The sequence below is a fragment of the Pan troglodytes genome, chromosome 5 (assembly GCF_028858775.2).
Source record: "Pan troglodytes isolate AG18354 chromosome 5, NHGRI_mPanTro3-v2.0_pri, whole genome shotgun sequence".
In the NCBI taxonomy this organism is placed as follows: Eukaryota; Metazoa; Chordata; class Mammalia; order Primates; family Hominidae; genus Pan; species Pan troglodytes.
The window spans coordinates 37,724,817-37,742,915 of NC_072403.2; the positions used below are offsets into that span (position 1 = coordinate 37,724,817).

The 18,099-nt window shown below is 49.7% G+C and overlaps 1 protein-coding gene across 1 annotated transcript; it reads left to right on the top strand.

The window, feature by feature from the left end:
• Positions 1 to 1,828: 1,828 nt before the first annotated feature.
• Positions 1,829 to 18,097, top strand: C2 (complement C2). Its single transcript, XM_003311176.5, has 18 exons — positions 1,829 to 2,144; positions 2,301 to 2,510; positions 3,078 to 3,263; positions 6,044 to 6,217; positions 6,301 to 6,399; positions 6,600 to 6,733; positions 8,359 to 8,497; positions 9,755 to 9,895; positions 11,655 to 11,744; positions 15,385 to 15,525; positions 15,651 to 15,745; positions 15,842 to 15,953; positions 16,070 to 16,235; positions 16,343 to 16,419; positions 16,561 to 16,652; positions 17,153 to 17,279; positions 17,406 to 17,455; positions 17,604 to 18,097. Exons 1-18 carry the CDS (start codon positions 2,099 to 2,101, stop codon positions 17,781 to 17,783), a joined length of 2,259 nt encoding a protein of 752 aa, XP_003311224.1. The 5' UTR covers positions 1,829 to 2,098; the 3' UTR covers positions 17,784 to 18,097.
• The last annotated feature ends 2 nt before the right edge of the window (positions 18,098 to 18,099 follow it).

Consider the following 18,099-nt stretch of genomic DNA (forward strand, 5'->3'; position numbering starts at 1 on the left):
CTCAGACGTTACCATACAGAGGGGAAGAGCAGGGTGAAGACTACATTGAGCTTCCATCAGGAAATGATACATATCACTTGTACTCACATCTTATTGGCTAAAACAAGTGGCCGGGGAAATTCTATCCTACCATGTGACTGAAAGAAGACAAGGCCACAGTATTTGTGAACATCCTTAAATACCCCCCACCTTTATGATAGTTTATTTCTCTCTTGTAACAATCTAAGTGGCTGTGCAGGGCTGGTATGACATCAACACTGTGTCAGACACCCAGGCTCCTCTGTCTGTTTGCTCTGTCATCCCCAGCATGTTGCCCTCATCCTCCTGGTGGAAGACGGATCTCCGCTAGGTTTATATTCCAGCCCATGAAAAGAAAAGGCACACTGCCTTTTTATTTTAGGGACATAACTTGGAAATGACAGACATAAGTTCTACTAACATCCCATTAGCCAGAACCAAGTCACCTGGCTACCTAGCTGCAAGGGAAGCTAGGAAATATGGTCTTTAGCTGGGTGACTGTGTGTTCCCCTAACCATCTCTTACTGTGGAAGGAGGGAGAAAAGATACTTGAGGGGCAGGGGAGGCACTAGCAGCTCTGCCACAGCAGCCACTTTGGAGTCCCTAACACCAGGATGTCCTTGTTTTCATGCACTTAGCCCTGTCCAAGGGGAGTCTCAATTTTTGTACTCTTTTTTTTTTTTGAGACAGAGTCTTGCTCTTGTCACCCAGGCTGGAATGCAGTGGCATGATCTCGGCTCACTGCAACCTCTGCCTCCCGGGTTCAAGTGATTCTCCTGCCTCAGCCTCCCGAGTAGCTGGGATTACAGGCCCCTGCCACCACACCCGGCTAATTTTTTGTAATTTTAGTAGAGACGGGGTTTCACCATGTTGGCCGGGCTGGTCTCAAATTCCTGACCTCATGATCCACCCGCCTCAGCCTCCCAAAATGCCGGGATTACAGGCGTGAGTCACCGTGCCCGGTCTTATTTTTTTTTTTTTCTTTTTGAGATGTAGTCTTACTCTGTTGCCCAGGCTGGAGTGCAGTGGCACAATCTTGGCTCACTGCAACCTCCACCTTCTGGGTTCAATCAGTTCTCTAAGGACTCACTTATAAATCAAAAGGGTTTTTACAAACCTAAATGATCACTTCAGAGAGGTTTCATGTTCATTTTTTTATTGGTCTTATTTATTTTTACCCTACATTGTTCAAAAAGGTATTGAAAAGACTTCTGTGGGTCAGGGAGACTAACACACTAGCTTCAAGTTTCTTTGCTTCCTGCATTTCATACAAGTGTAGGTTATGATTTAAAGGCATATCCCAGCCCCCCCAAAAGTTTTATTCCTTTGAGTAACCAACCCCAAATGTATTTACTTTGCCAGCTGGGAATTTCATCTACTAGACTTTCCGTAAAAATGTTGTAAACATTTTTCCTGTCTCCAAAACTAAGTGTTGATTTCATTTTTTCCACCTAGATTATCTCTGGGGAAGGATTGTAGGGAATAAAAAAGTATTGTCAATCTTCCTATTTATCAAGAAGTTCTAAAAAAATTAGTTTCACCCCCCTCGGAAGTTTATCTTCAAGAAGACAGAACTGTTCTAGGCTCTCAGGAAGTAAAACCCACTTGGTACAACCCAAAAGAACACTAAAACTTTACTTAAATGAAATATTTTGCAATATCTTGGATGGTTTGTGGGTTTGTGTGCTTTAGACTATTCACACAAGAGCAAGGTGCATGTGTGCACACAGGAGCCCAAATATGTGTTTGCCTGCGTGTTTGTGAGCATGCGTGTATGGTGCACATGTGCACGCATGGGTGGGTGGAGCGTGGGGGCAGTACACAAAGCCTGTGGGGGAGATCTATTGACCCTATAGGTATATTAGCATCAGGGAGACAGGGCAAAGGTTTCACCCTTCAGTTCAGTCCCCAATCCCTGCTTATTATTTCCCTAACAGAAGACCATCCCCCTTGCCACTCCCTGGTTTTTCTTCTCTGGCAGCAATGAAGCAGCTGCTGACCCAGCTCTAGTTTTCGGGAAGTCAGATGACCTTTTCCCTCCCGCGGCTCTCTACCTCTCGCTGCCCCTAGGGAGGACACCATGGGCCCACTGATGGTTCTTTTTTGCCTGCTGTTCCTGTACCCAGGTAGGAGGCAGGGAAGGGGGAACGTCAGGGTCCTGTGTGTGAGGTTGGTGCTCCCAGCTTGAATTCCCATGTGTGAAACAGTCTCTTTTGCTTTCCTTTTCTCATCTGTGTCTTCCTTCTTTCTCCATTGCTGTCTCCTTGTTCCCACGGCTCTAGGTCTGGCAGACTCGGCTCCCTCCTGCCCTCAGAACGTGAATATCTCGGGTGGCACCTTCACCCTCAGCCATGGCTGGGCTCCTGGGAGCCTTCTCACCTACTCCTGCCCCCAGGGCCTGTACCCATCCCCGGCATCACGGCTGTGCAAGAGCAGCGGACAGTGGCAGACCCCAGGAGCCACCCGGTCTCTGTCTAAGGCGGTCTGCAAACGTGAGGCTCCCTGTGGGCTTTGCTCAGGGTGCTACACCAGGGGCCACCCCAGAACTTTTGTTTAGGAGTTGCTCAGGGTGGGACTTAACCTGACTAGATGGCAAAGTTGCTTTTGCAGAGGGCTTTTCAAAATATCCTGAAAATGTCAATTGCCAGGAGCAAGGAATTGGGAACAGGTCTTGATGGAGACTGTGGGGTACTAAAGCCAGGGATGACTTTTTATGTACAATTGACTGCCTAGTAGTGACCATTCAGAACAGATGCTGAATGGTCCTGGAGTCCTCTAGACATCTGAGGATCCCAAGGGGAGTGTCTGGGGAGGCCACGGCCCTCAGGAGACTGAGGGAAGTGGCTATTTATCAATCAGTTCGCTTAGACTCTGTGAAATTGGCAATATTCAATCAGTTGCCAAAAACAGCAATTTCACATGTTTCAACCTAATATTTCAGTGTTTTGACAGCCAGTTGACCATTCCCATGCATTCCAGCATAAAATCACCTGCTTAATCCCCAGCCCAGGTGTTATCCATCCAGTCCTATATTCCCCACCCACTTCCTCTCTCTCCAGCTGTGCGCTGTCCAGCCCCTGTCTCCTTTGAGAATGGCATTTATACCCCACGGCTGGGGTCCTACCCCGTGGGTGGCAATGTGAGCTTCGAGTGTGAGGATGGCTTCATATTGCGGGGCTCGCCTGTGCGTCAGTGTCGCCCCAACGGCATGTGGGATGGAGAAACAGCTGTGTGTGATAATGGGGGTGAGTTCTCTGGCTGATGGGCTACACAGGGGGCTGGGGTCTCCTGGGGAACCCTGGGGCCCAATGTGCATCCAGGAAGCCTCTGTGGGGATAGGGGTCTGTTGTTCAGTGTGCCATAATAATATTCCTGGATTTTGGTAAATTGAGGTCTACAGGTCACACATCACAAGTCTGCAAGGGCCAGGCCCCAGGCAGCTGGTGCTAAGCTTCAGATGTAGCATAAAGCCTCCACACACTCTGCCTGGCTTTTCTAAGTGCCTCAAAGCAAGACTTCATATTCAGGCCCCACAGATTGTTGTAGGGAAGATATGCTGGGAGAGAGTCAAGTACTGTGCTTTAATGCCTTGCCTTTAAAGCCAGGTTTGGGTTCCAAGCCCTACTCTGACTTTGACAGACTTTGGGAAGGCTATTTAACCTTTCTAGCCCTCAGTTTTCCCATCTGTAAAACAAGGATAGTGAGTGCTGACCTCATGATATTGCCATCTGGATTAAATGAGTTGACATTAGTAAGCATATACAACAGCCCTGGAGTGCGGTGGCTCACGCCTGTAATCCCAGCACTTTGGGAGGCCAAGGGGGGTGGATCAGAAGGTCAGGAGTTTGAGACCAGCCTGGCCAACATGGTGAAACCCCGTCTCTAGTAAAAATACAAAAATTAGCTGGGTGCGGTGGCACATGCCTGTAATACCAGCTATTCAGGAGGCTGAGGCAGGAGAATCATTTGAACCAGGAGGTGGAGATTGCAGTGAGCCGAGATTGCATCATTGCACTCCCGCCTGAGTGACAGAGTAAGACTCTGTCTCAAAAAAAAAAAAAAATGCCAGCCTCGGTGCCTCACGCCTGTAATCCCAGCACTTTGGGAGGCCGAGGTGGGTGGATGACCTGAGGTCAGGAGATTGAGACCAGCCTGGTCAACGTGGTGAAACCTCGTCTATACTAAAAATACAAAAATTAGCTGGGCGTGGTTAATCCCAGCTACTCAGGAGGCTGAGGCAGGAGAATCACTTGAACCTGGGAGGCAGAGGTTGCAGTGAGCCGAGATCGTGCCACTGCACTCCAGCCTGGGTGACAGAGTGAGACTCTGTCTCAAAACAAACAAACAAACAAACAAAAAACAAAAAAAACAGCCCCTGGAATCTGATAAATGCCATGTACACTTTTTTTTTTTTTTTTTTTGAGACGGAGTCTAGCTCTTGTTGCCCAGGCTGGAGTGCAATGGCGCAATCTCAGCTCACCGCAACATCTGCCTCCCGGGTTCAAGTGACTCTCCTGCCTCAGCCTCCCAAGAAGCTGGGATTACAGGCATGCGCCACCATGCCTCGGTAATTTTCTATTCTTAGTAGGGACAGGGTTTCTCCATGTTGGCCAGGCTGGTCTCAAACTCCTGACCTCAGGGGATTCTGCCCACCTTGGCCTCCCAAAGTGCTGGGATTACAGGCGTGAGCCATGGCATCCAGCCTTGTTTTTGTTTCTTTAAGAGACAGGATCTCGCTGTGTTGCCAAGGCTGGCTTCAAACTCCTGAGCTCAAGTGATCTTCCTACCTCAGCCTCCTCAGTAGCTGGGAATGCAGGCATGCACCACCATGCCTGGCCATAAGCACTTTTGTCATGGTTATTGCTGCCCCTGTGAATGGTGAGGGGCTCTGCTTGGCAGAAGTAGGGCTCCTAGGATTCCCTGGAGCTGCATTTGCCTGTGGGTTTGGGAGCTTCTTGGATCATGGTTCTTAGCACATTATACAGAAGACACGGAGTCCACAAGATGGCAGGACCACCTTCACCTAGTGGCCCAGACCATGGATCCCCACTCATGCCCTTGGGTTTTGGCAAATGGCCATTTATTCTGTAGGAGGGTGAAGTAGATGCCTGGTAAGATTGTGATAAGTAATGCTTGAATTATTAGACGTGACTCTAACTTATTTTAAAATTGAGGCATAATTTACCTATTGTAAAATGTACAAATCTTAACTATTCAGCTCAATGATTTGTTACAATGCATCCACTCATCTAATCACCACCCAAGATAGAATGAGTTTCCCTCTTGTCCTCTCCCACAAGGTAACTGCTCTTCTGACCTCTGTCTCCATGGACTAGGTACCTTGTGCTTACATTTCCTGTAAATGGAATCATGCGGGATGTGGTCTGTTGCTTCTGGCATCCCTTGTTCTATATTCTGCCTGAGATTTATCCATGCTGTTGTGTGTATCAGTACTTTGTTCTTTTTTATTGCTGTGTAGTATTCCATTATATGGGTATATTACAATTTATCCATTCCCCTCCTGATGGACATTTGGATTATTTCCAGTTTGGGGCCATTAGGAGTAAAGCTCTAGGAACATTCTTGCATGTGATTTTGGTACATGTATGCACTTGCTTCTCTTGAGTAAATGATCTAAATGTGGAATTGTCACATCACAGGCTGGCATATGTTTAGTTGTAGTAGAGGCTGAGAAAGTTTCACCCACGTACATGCCAGCAAGGTAACAGAGTGCCAGTCACTCTGCATCCCCTCCAACACTTGGAATTACCTGTTGTTTCAGTGTTAGCCATTCTGATGGGTGTGTAGGGATGCCTCACTGTGGTTTATGAAATATAAATGTTCTCTGAAGGAGTGGAGGGACCATCAGCTGGCTTCTTCCCTGGGTCTCTGGGGGCTCTGGGACAGACATGGGTGCATCCCTGGGTTGGAACTGGGAAGCTTCTGCTGGCAACTGAGGCCGCTGAGGAGGCAGAGCCTGATGGGAGGGGGCTACTCACCTCTGCCTTCCTTTGTTCACTCGCAGCTGGCCACTGCCCCAACCCAGGCATTTCACTGGGCGCAGTGCGGACAGGCTCCCGCTTTGGTCATGGGGACAAGGTCCGCTATCGCTGCTCCTCAAATCTTGTGCTCACGGGGTCTTCGGAGCGGGAGTGCCAGGGCAACGGGGTCTGGAGTGGAACGGAGCCCATCTGCCGCCGTGAGTAGCTGCCCTGCCCTCCTGAGATTCCCCGGCACACCCGGCCACTGCCCCGGCTGACTCCTGTGTGGCTCTCCCCACAGAACCCTACTCTTATGACTTCCCTGAGGACGTGGCCCCTGCCCTGGGCACTTCCTTCTCCCACATGCTTGGGGCCACCAATCCCACCCAGAAGACAAAGGGTGAGTGTTTGAGGTGGGGTTTCTGGTTGAGCAGGGTGCTGGATCTGGGCCGGAGCAAGGGAGGATGCAAGCTTCCTGGAGGCCAGGAGCCTTGGTGGGCTCAGCCACTGAAAGGGAGGGAGGCAGAGAAGCTGGACCTGCTTGGCGAGAGCGCAGGAAGGAGGTGGGGATCTGAATCCTCCCCTTCCACATTTCTCCAGAAAGCCTGGGCCGTAAAATCCAAATCCAGCGCTCTGGTCATCTGAACCTCTACCTGCTCCTGGACTGTTCGCAGAGTGTGTCGGAAAATGACTTTCTCATCTTCAAGGAGAGCGCCTCCCTCATGGTGGACAGGGTCAGGAATCAGGAGTCTGCCTGCAGCAGAGGCCTTCCTGTGCTCACTATCTCTCTCTGTCTCCTTCCCCTCCTCAGAACCCCACTCACAGCCCACCTCCTCCAAGAAGTCTTCTCAGATTATACTCATGCCATGTAGGAATCATGAATTCAATTTATACAATCATAATTTTTATTCCACAAGCACTGTTGGGACACTGTGCTGGGGCTGGGGGACAGCAAAGATGGAAAGGCTGAGGTCTTACTTTCCAGGAATTCATCATCTAGAACAGTGGTCTCCACAGAAAGGTAGTGAGATAACCCACAGGAGTGAGGCAGAAAAATACTGGTGCCCCTGTGGAATAATTTAAATCAGATTAATAATTTAATATTTAATAATTTCCTTTTAAAACTTCAACATTTTGTGCAGGCTTTAAAATGTGTGTGATAGACTGGGCATGGTGGCTAGTGCCTGTAATCCCAACACTTTGGGAGGCCGAGGCAGGTGGATCACTTGAGGTCAGGAGTTTGAGACCAGCCTGACCAACATGATGAAACCCTGTCTATACTAAAAATACAAAATTAGCCACGTGTGATGGCGCACGCCTGTAACCCAGCTACTTGGGAGGATGAGGCAGGAGAATCGCTTGGATCCGGGAGGTGGAGGTTGCAGTGAGCTGAGATCACGCCATTGCACTCCAGCCTGGGCAACTAGAGCAAAACTCTGTCTCAAAAAAATAAATAAAATAAAATAAAATAAAATAAAATACAATATGTGTGATAGAAGTTTGGAAGCCACTGGTTTAAGTTCCTCGCCAGAACTTTGTTTTGTAATTGTGCTTTTCACAATACTTCATGTAACATTATAGATGGTTTTCCCTCCCAGCTACATTTTAAAGAGGGCAGTTTCTGTGCTCTCTTGGGACTCAAAATTAAGTAACTCATTGCACTGCGAGGCGGCAACACACACCAGTTGGAGCAGTGATTGAGAATCATGTGACACATTCAGATCCCACTTCCACCTCCTCCTCATGGTGTGATGGGGGAAGGGGGACAAGGCAACATGCCTCAATTTCCTTATCCATAAAATAGGGGTCATCATGCCCCCTCACAGGGTTGAGTGAAGAGGGTCTGTCAAAGAGAAAGATGTTCAACAAAGGTTTCTTCCTTAGCTGCTGCTGTTTCTTATTTTTATTATTATTATTATTATTTTTTTGAGATAGAGTCTCTGTCACCCAGGCTGGAGTACAGTGGTGCGATCTCAGCTCACTGCAAACTTTGCCTCCTGGGTTCAAGTGATTCTTCTGCCTCAGCCTCCTGAGTAGCTGGGATTACAGGTGCTTGCCACCATACCAGGCTAATTTTTGTATTTTTAGTAGAGATGGGTTTTGCCATGTTGGTCAGGCTGGTCTCGAACTCCTGACCTCAGGTGATCCACCTGCCTAAAGTGTTGGGATTCAGGCATGAGCCACCGCGCCCAGCCCCTAGCTTCTTCCTAACAGCCATTTCCTAGTGTCTCCCCTGGTCCTTGCCTCTGTCGGTCTCACTCCAGTTTCTCTGCCTCCTCCAGGGCCCTTTGTTTGCTCTCTTACCATCTCCCCTTTGGCTTCAGGGCCCTTTACGCTGCCTCTCACTTGCCCCGCACAGATCTTCAGCTTTGAGATCAATGTGAGTGTTGCCATTATCACCTTTGCCTCAGAGCCCAGAGTCCTCATGTCTGTCCTGAACGACAACTCCCGGGATATGACTGAGGTGATCAGCAGCCTGGAAAATGCCAACTATAAAGGTACGGGTGTCATCACATGATGGCGATGAGAGAGGAGAAGATGGACCCTCTCAGGGCCTGCAAACAAATTCTGGATGAGTTAGAAAGAGAGTGAGGCCTCTTGGTGGCACCTGAGTCCCACGAGTCTGGGGTAGTTTCAACGTCCAGGGTTATGGTGGGGGAGTCCAGCTGCCCCCAGCTCATAGCTCATTCTAAGATGCTGCAGGTCCAAAGACACTGTGCAGGTCTTCAATTCCTTCCAGTTGCCAAAACCACACTGTCTGGTTTGCATGGCTGCACACTGCCATCTCCCCATGTCATTAGCCACCCATATACCATGTAAAGTGCCTGGTTGGCACTTAGCAAATGGCTGAAGCCACTCAAGGTTTTGGAAACCTCATCTTTGAATCTTGGGACTTTAGTGTGGTCTTGGATTGGGGTTATGCAATGAACATTTCTTTTTTTTTCTTCTTCTTTTTTTTTTTTTTGAGACGGAGTCTCGCACTGTCACCCAGGCTTGAGTGCAGTGGCACGATCTTGGCTCACTGCAACCTCTGCCTCCAGGGTTCAGGCAATTCTCCTGCCTCAGCTTCCCGAGTAGCTGAGATTTCGGGCACCTGCCACCATGCCTGGCTAATTTTTCATATTTTTAGTTGAGACGGGGTTTCACTGTGTTGGTCAGGCTGGTCTCGTGATCCTGACTTTGTGATCCGCCCACCTCAGCCTCCCAAAGTGCTGGGATTACAGGCGTGAGCCACCTTGCCCGGCCCTATGCAATGAACATTTCTAAGGTGGAAAGGCTTTTAAAGTTTGAATAAGCAATGATGCCACATCTCTATCTGAATGGCAAATGTCTGAGTTTATCAAAACAATCGATAAATTGCATTTCCAGGCCGGGTGCAGTGGCTCATGCCTGTAATCCCAGCACTTTGGGAGGCTGAGATGGGCGGATCACTTGAGGTCAGGAAACCAGCTTGGCCAACATGGTGAAACCCCATCTCTACTAAAAATACAAAAAATTAGCTGGGCATGGTGGCCGGCACCTGTAATCCCAGCTACTTGGGAGACTGAGGCATGAGAATCACTTGAACTGGGGAGGTGGAGGTTGCAGTCAGCCAAGATCACGCCACTACACTCTAGCCTGGGTGGCAGAGTGAGACTCTCTCAAAAAAAAAAAAAAAATTGCATTTCCAATAATTGGGGGAATAGAGTGATTCCCTACCCCTAGGTGGTAGGTGGGAAGTTTCTAAGAGAGTCCTTCCTTTTGGCATATTCCAGATCATGAAAATGGAACTGGGACTAACACCTATGCGGCCTTAAACAGTGTCTATCTCATGATGAACAACCAAATGCGACTCCTCGGCATGGAAACGATGGCCTGGCAGGAAATCCGACATGCCATCATCCTTCTGACAGATGGTGGGTATCACGGTCTCTGAGTGTGTCTGGAATAGTGGAAGGGGCACCAATATGGGGTCAGAAGCCCTGAATTCTGATTCTCCCTCTGCCTGCCACTTTGGGCCCCCGTTTTGTTTTTGTTTTTAGAGATGGGGCCTTGCTATGTTGCCCAGCTGATCTCAAACTCCTGGCTTCAAGCAATCCTCCTGCCTCAGCCTCCCAAAGTGCTGGGATTACAGGCATGAGCCACCACACCTGGCCCAGTTTCTTATTTATAAAATAGGGCCAGTGTGGTGGCTTATGCCTGTAGTCCCAGCACTTTGGGAGGCCAAAGCGGGTGGATCACTTGAGGTTAGGAGTTTGAGATCAGACTGGCCAACATGGTGAAACCCCGTCTCTACTAAAAATACAAAACCATTAGCTGGGTGTGGTGGCAGGCGCCTGTAATCCCAGCTACTTGGGAGGCTGAGGCAGGAGAATTGCTTGAACCCGGGAGGCAGAGGTTGCAGTGAGCCAAGATCATGCCACTGCACTACAGCCTGGGTGACAGACCAAGATCCTACCTTGTCTCAAAATAAAATAAATAAATAAATAGAATTAGTGTTGATGATGATGACCGTAACCACAATGACAGCAATGATGATCATGATGGCTGTCCTCCTTTCCTGACACAATTTTTATGGAAAGCTATTTAAGTTGCCTGTGTGAAAGTGCTCTGTGTTAGCTCTTGTTACCATCTGGGAGGTAACTTGGAGATAGATGAGGAAACGTGGCTCTTGAGCAGGAATGTCGAAGGGCACGGATGCAAGGAACAGTCTGTAGTGGATCTGGCCTTGTCATTTGCCTCTTGCTATTGTCCAAATTACACAGTTCCTCCAGGACTTAGTTTATAAAATGAGGATACCCACTCTACCTGGGGTTTCATGAGAATTAAATGAGTTAAAGTATAGGAAGCACCTGGCCTGGTGCCTGGAATGTAGAACATTTCAGTAAAAGTGTGTGTGTGTGTGTATATATATATATATATATATATATATATATTTATTTATTTATTTTTTTGAGACAGGGTCTCACTCTATTGCCCAGGCTGGACTACAGTGGTGTGATCTCGGCTCACTGCAACCTCTGCCTCCCAGGCTGAAGCAATTCTCGTGCCTCAGCCTCCAGACTAGCTGGGACTACAGGCATGTGTCACCATGCCTGGCTAATTTTTATTTTTATTTTTTGAGATGGAGTTTCACTCTTGTTGCCCAGGCTGGAGTGCAATGGCGCGATTTCGGCTCACCGCAACCTCCGCCTCCCAGGTTCAAGCGATTCTCCTGCCTCCTGAGTAGCTGGGATTACAGGCATGTGCCACCACACCCGGCTAATTTTGTATATTTAGTAGAGGTGCGGTTTCTCCATGTTGGTCAAGCTGGTCTCAAACTCCCAACCTCAGGTGATCCACCTGCCTTGGCCTCCCAAAGTGCTGGGATTACAGGCATGAGCCACCATGCCCGGCCACACCTGGCTAATTTTTTGTGGTTTTAGTAGAGACAGGGTTTCACCATGTTGCCCAGGCTGGTCTGGAACTCCTGAGCTTAGGCAATCCGCCTGCTTCGGTCTCCCAAAGTGCTAGGATTACAGGTGTGAGCCACCATGCCCAGCCTAAAAGTATATTTTGAAGCTCTTACAGGCAATGTAAATGTTGAGGTTCCCAGGCTAAATGCTTTCCTACTCTTCCAGGGCCTGGGGAAATCCTGATATTACCTAGAAGAATTCTTTATTCTCTTTGTTCTAGGAAAGTCCAATATGGGCGGCTCTCCCAAGACAGCTGTTGACCATATCAGAGAGATCCTGAACATCAACCAGAAGAGGAATGACTATCTGGGTGAGCCCCTGCCACTGCCACCACATTTGTTCTGCTCCTGCAGAGGTCACGAGATCTTCAGCCAGGGATCCCAGCATCTTAGCTATGGTCCAGAGCCACATGGTTTTATCTCTGCCTTGTTCTGTACAAAGGCAACTCATGTTGAAGAGTCTGGGGTCAAACTACTGCCCATGGTCTCAACCTTACCTTCTTCTTTTTTTTTTTTTTTTTAAGACAGTGTCTCACTGACACTCAGGGTATATTCCTGGAAAGATGTCCACCCATGCCGGCCCAGAAGCTGGTCCAGAAAGTAACGATGTCCACCATGCCACCATGAAGTGCAGTGGTGCAATCATAGCTTACTGCAGCCTCAAATTCCTGGTTTCAAGTGATCCCCTCAACTCAGCTTCCCAAAGTGGTAGGATTACAGGTATGAGCCACTATGTTCAGCCCATCTTCACAAATTTTTTAAAATTAATTTTTAAATTTTTTTTGAGACAGAATCTTGCCATGTTGCCCAGGCTGGAGTGCAGTGACTCAATCTCAACTCACTGCAACCTCCACGTCCTGGCTTCAAATGATTCTCCTGCCTCAGCCTCCAGAGTAGCTGGGATTACAGGTGTGTGCCACCATGCCCGGCTCATTTTTGCATTTTTAATAGAGACAGAGTTTCACCATGTTGGCAGTCTGGTGTCAAACCCCTGGCCTCAAGTGATCCGCCTGCCTTGGTCTCCCAAGGTGCTGGGATTACAGATAGGCGTGAGCCACTGTGCCTGGCCAATTTTTAATTTTTTAATTATTATTTTTAATCAACAGCTTTAGACAGAGAAACTTGGTTTCATCTTCAGTGGGCTGTGGCCATGGGCAGTTTCTTCATCTGCAAAAGGGGAGTAGTACTAGGACCCAGCTCACAAGCTGACAGGGGAAGATGCTCAGACAAACACTGCCTGCCTGGCACAGAAAAATGCCCAGCATATGTTAGCCATGACCACGACCGTCGTCGTTATCATCATCATCATCATCATCATCAGCATCTCATGTTTCAGGAAACTTTCCAGGAAGAAGGGACCTCGATTCCCTCTAGGGAATGTCCCTGGTGGTTTCTCTTTCAGCAGCACAGCTGGCTAACTAAGGCTTTGGCAGTTGCAGCCTCTAAAGGAACAATTCCTCAGGTTCAGACTAAACACAAATTGCACTGACCTTTGATCAGAAAGTAATTTCAGAGAGAGATGCTCAGACAGGGAGGGCAGCTGGTTTTGAGCCCCAACCTTTCATCTTCCCCTTAGCTCCTCTCCTTTCCATTCACACTGCCCCCTCCCCCATCACCTGGCCCTCAGGGGTAAGCTGATTCCTCTTTAAAACTCTGGCCCAAGGAAGACAAAATTTAAAGCCCACTCCCTTCCTCCTTAGCATCACTGGGCCAAGGTCAAATGCTACAAAAACATTTTATTGAAAATAAGCAGGAAACCAAACGAAAATAGTCAAAGAAAACGCACAAGGCACGATCGTTGTCTAGCTCCAACTGTAACTGTTTCTATCTGGGCCATTGCCAGATTGCCTCCTGGCTGAAGATCTCTTGGTCCACCTAAGCACCTTGCTTTTTACACACAACGCGGGGCTCTCTGAGAGCAAAAATGGGCCACAAGGGGTGCAAAGGCTGGGAGAGGAGTAGACTCTGTGGTCTGTCTGAGGGCAGTTCTGACTGGCACCACAGTCGGAGGACAGGCGCGGCCTGTTGTGTGGGTCCAGGGCCTCCAGTGGGAAAACGTGGCTTTAGGCCCTTCTCCCAGATGCTACCTTTTACAGAGGAAGACCAGATCTGAGGTTTAGTTTCCATGTTATGTTCTGAGTTCTTTCTATTCATTCAGTCATTTAAAAGTACTTACCAAAGTACCACAAACCTGGGTGGCTTAGAACACAGAATTTCTTTTTCTTACAGTTCTGGAGGTTAGAAGTCTGAAATCAAGGTGTTGGCAGGGCCACGCTTCCTCAGAAGGCTCTTGGGAAGAATTCTTTCCTGCCTTTTCCGGCTGCCGGCAGCTCCAACCTTGGCTTGCAGCAGCATAAACCCATTCTCTGCCTCTGTCTTCAACTCGTCTTCTTTTCTATGTGTGCCTCTGTGTCATTACGTGCTGTTCTCTTATATAGATAGGAGACCCACTACCTGTGTCTTTGTGTCCAAATTCCTTTCTTCTTTTTCTGTTCATTTGTTTGAGACAGAGTCTCGCTCTGTCACCCAGGAGCCCAGGCTGCAGTGCAGTGGCGGGATCCCGGCTCACTGTAACCTCTGCCTCCTGGGTTCAAGGGATTCTCGTGCCTCAGTCTCCCAAGAAGCTGGGATTACAGGCATGTGCCACCATGCCCGGCAAATTTTTGTATTTTTAGTACAGACATGGTCTTGCCATGTTGGCTAGGCTGGTCTTAAACTCCGGGCCTCAAGGCGATCTGCCTGCCTTCGCCTCAAAAAAACTGCCGGGATTACAGGCATGAGTCACCACCATGCCCAGCCAATTCACTTTTTTTTTTTTTTTTTGAGATGGAGTCTTGCTCTGTTGCCCAGGCTGGAGTGCAGTGGTGCAATCTCGGCTCACTGCAACATCCGCCTCCCGGGTTCAAGCGATTCTCCTGCCTCAGCCTCCTGAGTAGCTGGGATTACAGGTGTGTGCCAGCATGTCTGGCTAATTTTTGTATTTTTAGTAGAGACAGGGTTTCACCATGTTGTTCAGGCTGGTCTTGGATTCCTGACCTCGTGATCTGCCCGCCTCAGCCTCCCAGAGTGCTGCGATTACAGGTGTGAGCCACCGTGCCCGGCTCACCTCTTCTTCTTTTTTTTTTTTTTTGAGACGGGGTTTTGCTCTTGTTGCCCAGGCTGGAGTGCAATGGCACGATCTTGGCTCACCACAACCACCGCCTCCTGGTGATTACAGGTGTGAGCCACCACGCCTGGCTCTGGCTTACCTCTTCTTATAAGGACCTCAGTCATTGGATTAGAGCTCACCCTAATCTAGTATGACTTAATCTTAACTTGATTACATCCGCAAAGACCCTTTTTCCAAATAAAGTCACAGATACTGGGGATTAGGACTTGAACACATCTTTCTGGGGGACACAATTCCACCATTACAGGGAATAAACAGGATAAGAAAACCATAGAACCCAGCAGGTGGTAGGTGACACAAGCTAAGGGGTGTTGCCATGTTGCCCAGGCTGGTCTCAAACTTCTGGCTTCAAGGGATCCTCCCACCTTGCCTCCCAAAGTGGGGATGAAAGTTTGTCTGGGGCATTGCAGTTTTAGACAGGAAGACCAGGGAAGGCCTCACTGAGAAGGTGACATTTGAGCCAAGACTTAAAAAGGTACGAAAGTGAGCCATGTGGAAGTCTGGTGGGGAGGAGTGAACTAGGCAGAGGCACAGCTGGGCAAAGGGCCTGAGGTGTGACCATGCCTATGGATTTGAGGAACTTCAAAGAGGCTGTGTGCTGCAGGAGAGTGAAGGGCAGGGAGTGGCAGGAAATGAAGGCAGACAGGTAGCAGTGGGGAGGACGCAGGGGTCCAGCTCATGTAGGTCTTGATTGGACACAGTGAGTTTCAGATGACAGCCTCCTGTCTCATGGGGTAGCCCCAAAGCCACAGGAGTCTGGTGATTTCCCTCTTCCCCACCAGACATCTATGCCATCGGGGTGGGCAAGCTGGATGTGGACTGGAGAGAACTGAATGAGCTAGGGTCCAAGAAGGATGGTGAGAGGCATGCCTTCATTCTGCAGGACACAAAGGCTCTGCACCAGGTCTTTGAACATATGCTGGGTGAGTGAGCTTTGCCCTCCTTGGTGTGGGGAGGACGGTGAGGAGCCCGCCAGAGGCCCGTATTGGGAACCTAGACACAGTGCCCCTCACTTGCCTCCTTCCCCATCTGATCCTCACACCCACAGATGTCTCCAAGCTCACAGACACCATCTGCGGGGTGGGGAACATGTCAGCAAACGCCTCTGACCAGGAGAGGACACCCTGGCATGTCACTATTAAGGTACCAGGAAGGAGGGGCAGGGCTTGGATTCCAGAGGTGAAAGCGGCCATGGGCCAGACATACTGCAATCTCTGAAAATCACCTGTTCCCCTGCAGCCCAAGAGCCAAGAGACCTGCCGGGGGGCCCTCATCTCCGACCAATGGGTCCTGACAGCAGCTCATTGCTTCCGCGATGGCAACGACCACTCCCTGTGGAGGGTCAATGTGGGTAAGGCAGGGGATGCACCAGCCTCCTGATCCTGAAGCCACAGATCCTACCACCTCACCCAGCCTCTGGCCCCTGCAGGAGCCCTGGTCTAGCCTAATCTAGTGTATCATTTCCAGGAGACCCCAAATCCCGGTGGGGCAAAGAATTCCTTATTGAGAAGGCGGTGATCTCCCCAGGGTTTGATGTCTTTGCCAAAAAGAACCAGGGAATCCTGGAGTTCTATGGTGATGACATAGCTCTGCTGAAGCTGGCCCAGAAAGTAAAGATGTCCACCCATGCCAGGTGCCTGGAGTCTGGGATGGGAGGGTGCCCTGCAGGGAAGAGTGCTCTGGAGATCCCTGGAAGAGATACTGGGGACAGGCTGGTGTGACCCTTGCTCTTCTCCCCAGGCCCATCTGCCTTCCCTGCACGATGGAGGCCAATCTGGCTCTGCGGAGACCTCAAGGCAGCACCTGTAGGGACCATGGTGAGTGCTGGGACTTATGGTGCTTGAGAGCTGGGGCCGGGGTTTGGGGGTGATAAGAAGGACTAGGCTGCAGTCCCCAAGCCAGGAACCTGGATTCTGGGTAAAAGGACCAGCACCAACATCCCCTTCTCTTGACTGTAGAGAATGAACTGCTGAACAAACAGAGTGTTCCTGCTCATTTTGTCGCCTTGAATGGGAGCAAACTGAACATTAACCTTAAGATGGGAGTGGAGGTGAGGGTCTCAGGTTGGGGATGCTGGGATCCCCCTGTGACAGCTCCCAGAATGTCTCTCTTCCTTCTCCAGGTCTGGCTGCTTTCTCTCTCTGATGCGGGTCACCCCTCCTCCCAAGCCTCACAAACCTGCTAGGTGTCCCTGGGTCTGCTTATTCTTTTTTTGTTGTTATTGAGATGGAGTCTTGCTCTGTCTCCTAGGCTGGAGTGCAGTGGCACGACCTCAGCTCACTGCAACTTCTGCCTCCTGGGTTCAAGCGATTCTCCTACTTCAGCCTCCCGAGTAGCTGAGATTACAGGTGCCCACCACCACACCAGCTAATTTTTGTATTTTTAGTAGAGACGGGATTTCGCCATGTTGGCCAGGATGGTCTTGAACTCCTGACCTCAAGTGATCTGCCTGCCTCAACCTCCCAAGGTGCTGGGATTACAGGCGTGAGCCACTGCACCCACCCGGGTCTGCTTATTCTACCCTTCTCTCTGGTTCCACCCCTGCTGCAGTGGACAAGCTGTGCCGAGGTTGTCTCCCAAGAAAAAACCATGTTCCCCAACTTGACAGATGTCAGGGAGGTGGTGACAGACCAGTTCCTATGCAGTGGGACCCAGGAGGATGAGAGTCCCTGCAAGGGTGAGTCCCTCACCATGCCTGGATTCCCAAGGGGAAGGCCACCTGTGTCTCTGTGGCCAGCATGCATGCCAGAACACCAGTCCACTGCCCTAGATGACACTGTCTCCTGTCACCCTTTGCTGGCAGGAGAATCTGGGGGAGCAGTTTTCCTTGAGCGGAGATTCAGGTTTTTTCAGGTGAGAAGGTAGAAGCTTGCAGGACCCAGGGGTTACAGGATCTCAGCCTTGTTGGGGGGATGAGGGAGGCCTTTGAGGGATCTAGGGAGGTTGGGGCTTACAGTTGGGGCTGTGGCAGCCTCCCAGCCAGTTCTCTCCTTTTCTCCAGGTGGGTCTGGTGAGCTGGGGTCTTTACAACCCCTGCCTTGGCTCTGCTGACAAAAACTCCCGCAAAAGGGCCCCTCGTAGCAAGGTCCCGCCGCCACGAGACTTTCACATCAATCTCTTCCGCATGCAGCCCTGGCTGAGGCAGCACCTGGGGGATGTCCTGAATTTTTTACCCCTCTAGCCATGGCCACTGAGCCCTCTGCTGCCCTGCCAGAATCTGCCGCCCCTCCATCTTCTACCTCTGAATGGCCACCCTTAGACCCTGTGATCCATCCTCTCTCCTAGCTGAGTAAATCCAGGTCTCTAGGATGCCAGAGGCAGCACACACAAGCTGGGAAATCCTCAGGGCTCCTACCAGCAGGACTGCCTCGCTGCCCCACCTCCCGCTCCTTGGCCTGTCCCCAAATTCCTTCCCTGGTTGACTTGACTCATGCTTGTTTCACTTTCACATGGAATTTCCCAGTTATGAAATTAATAAAAAATCAATGGTTTCCACA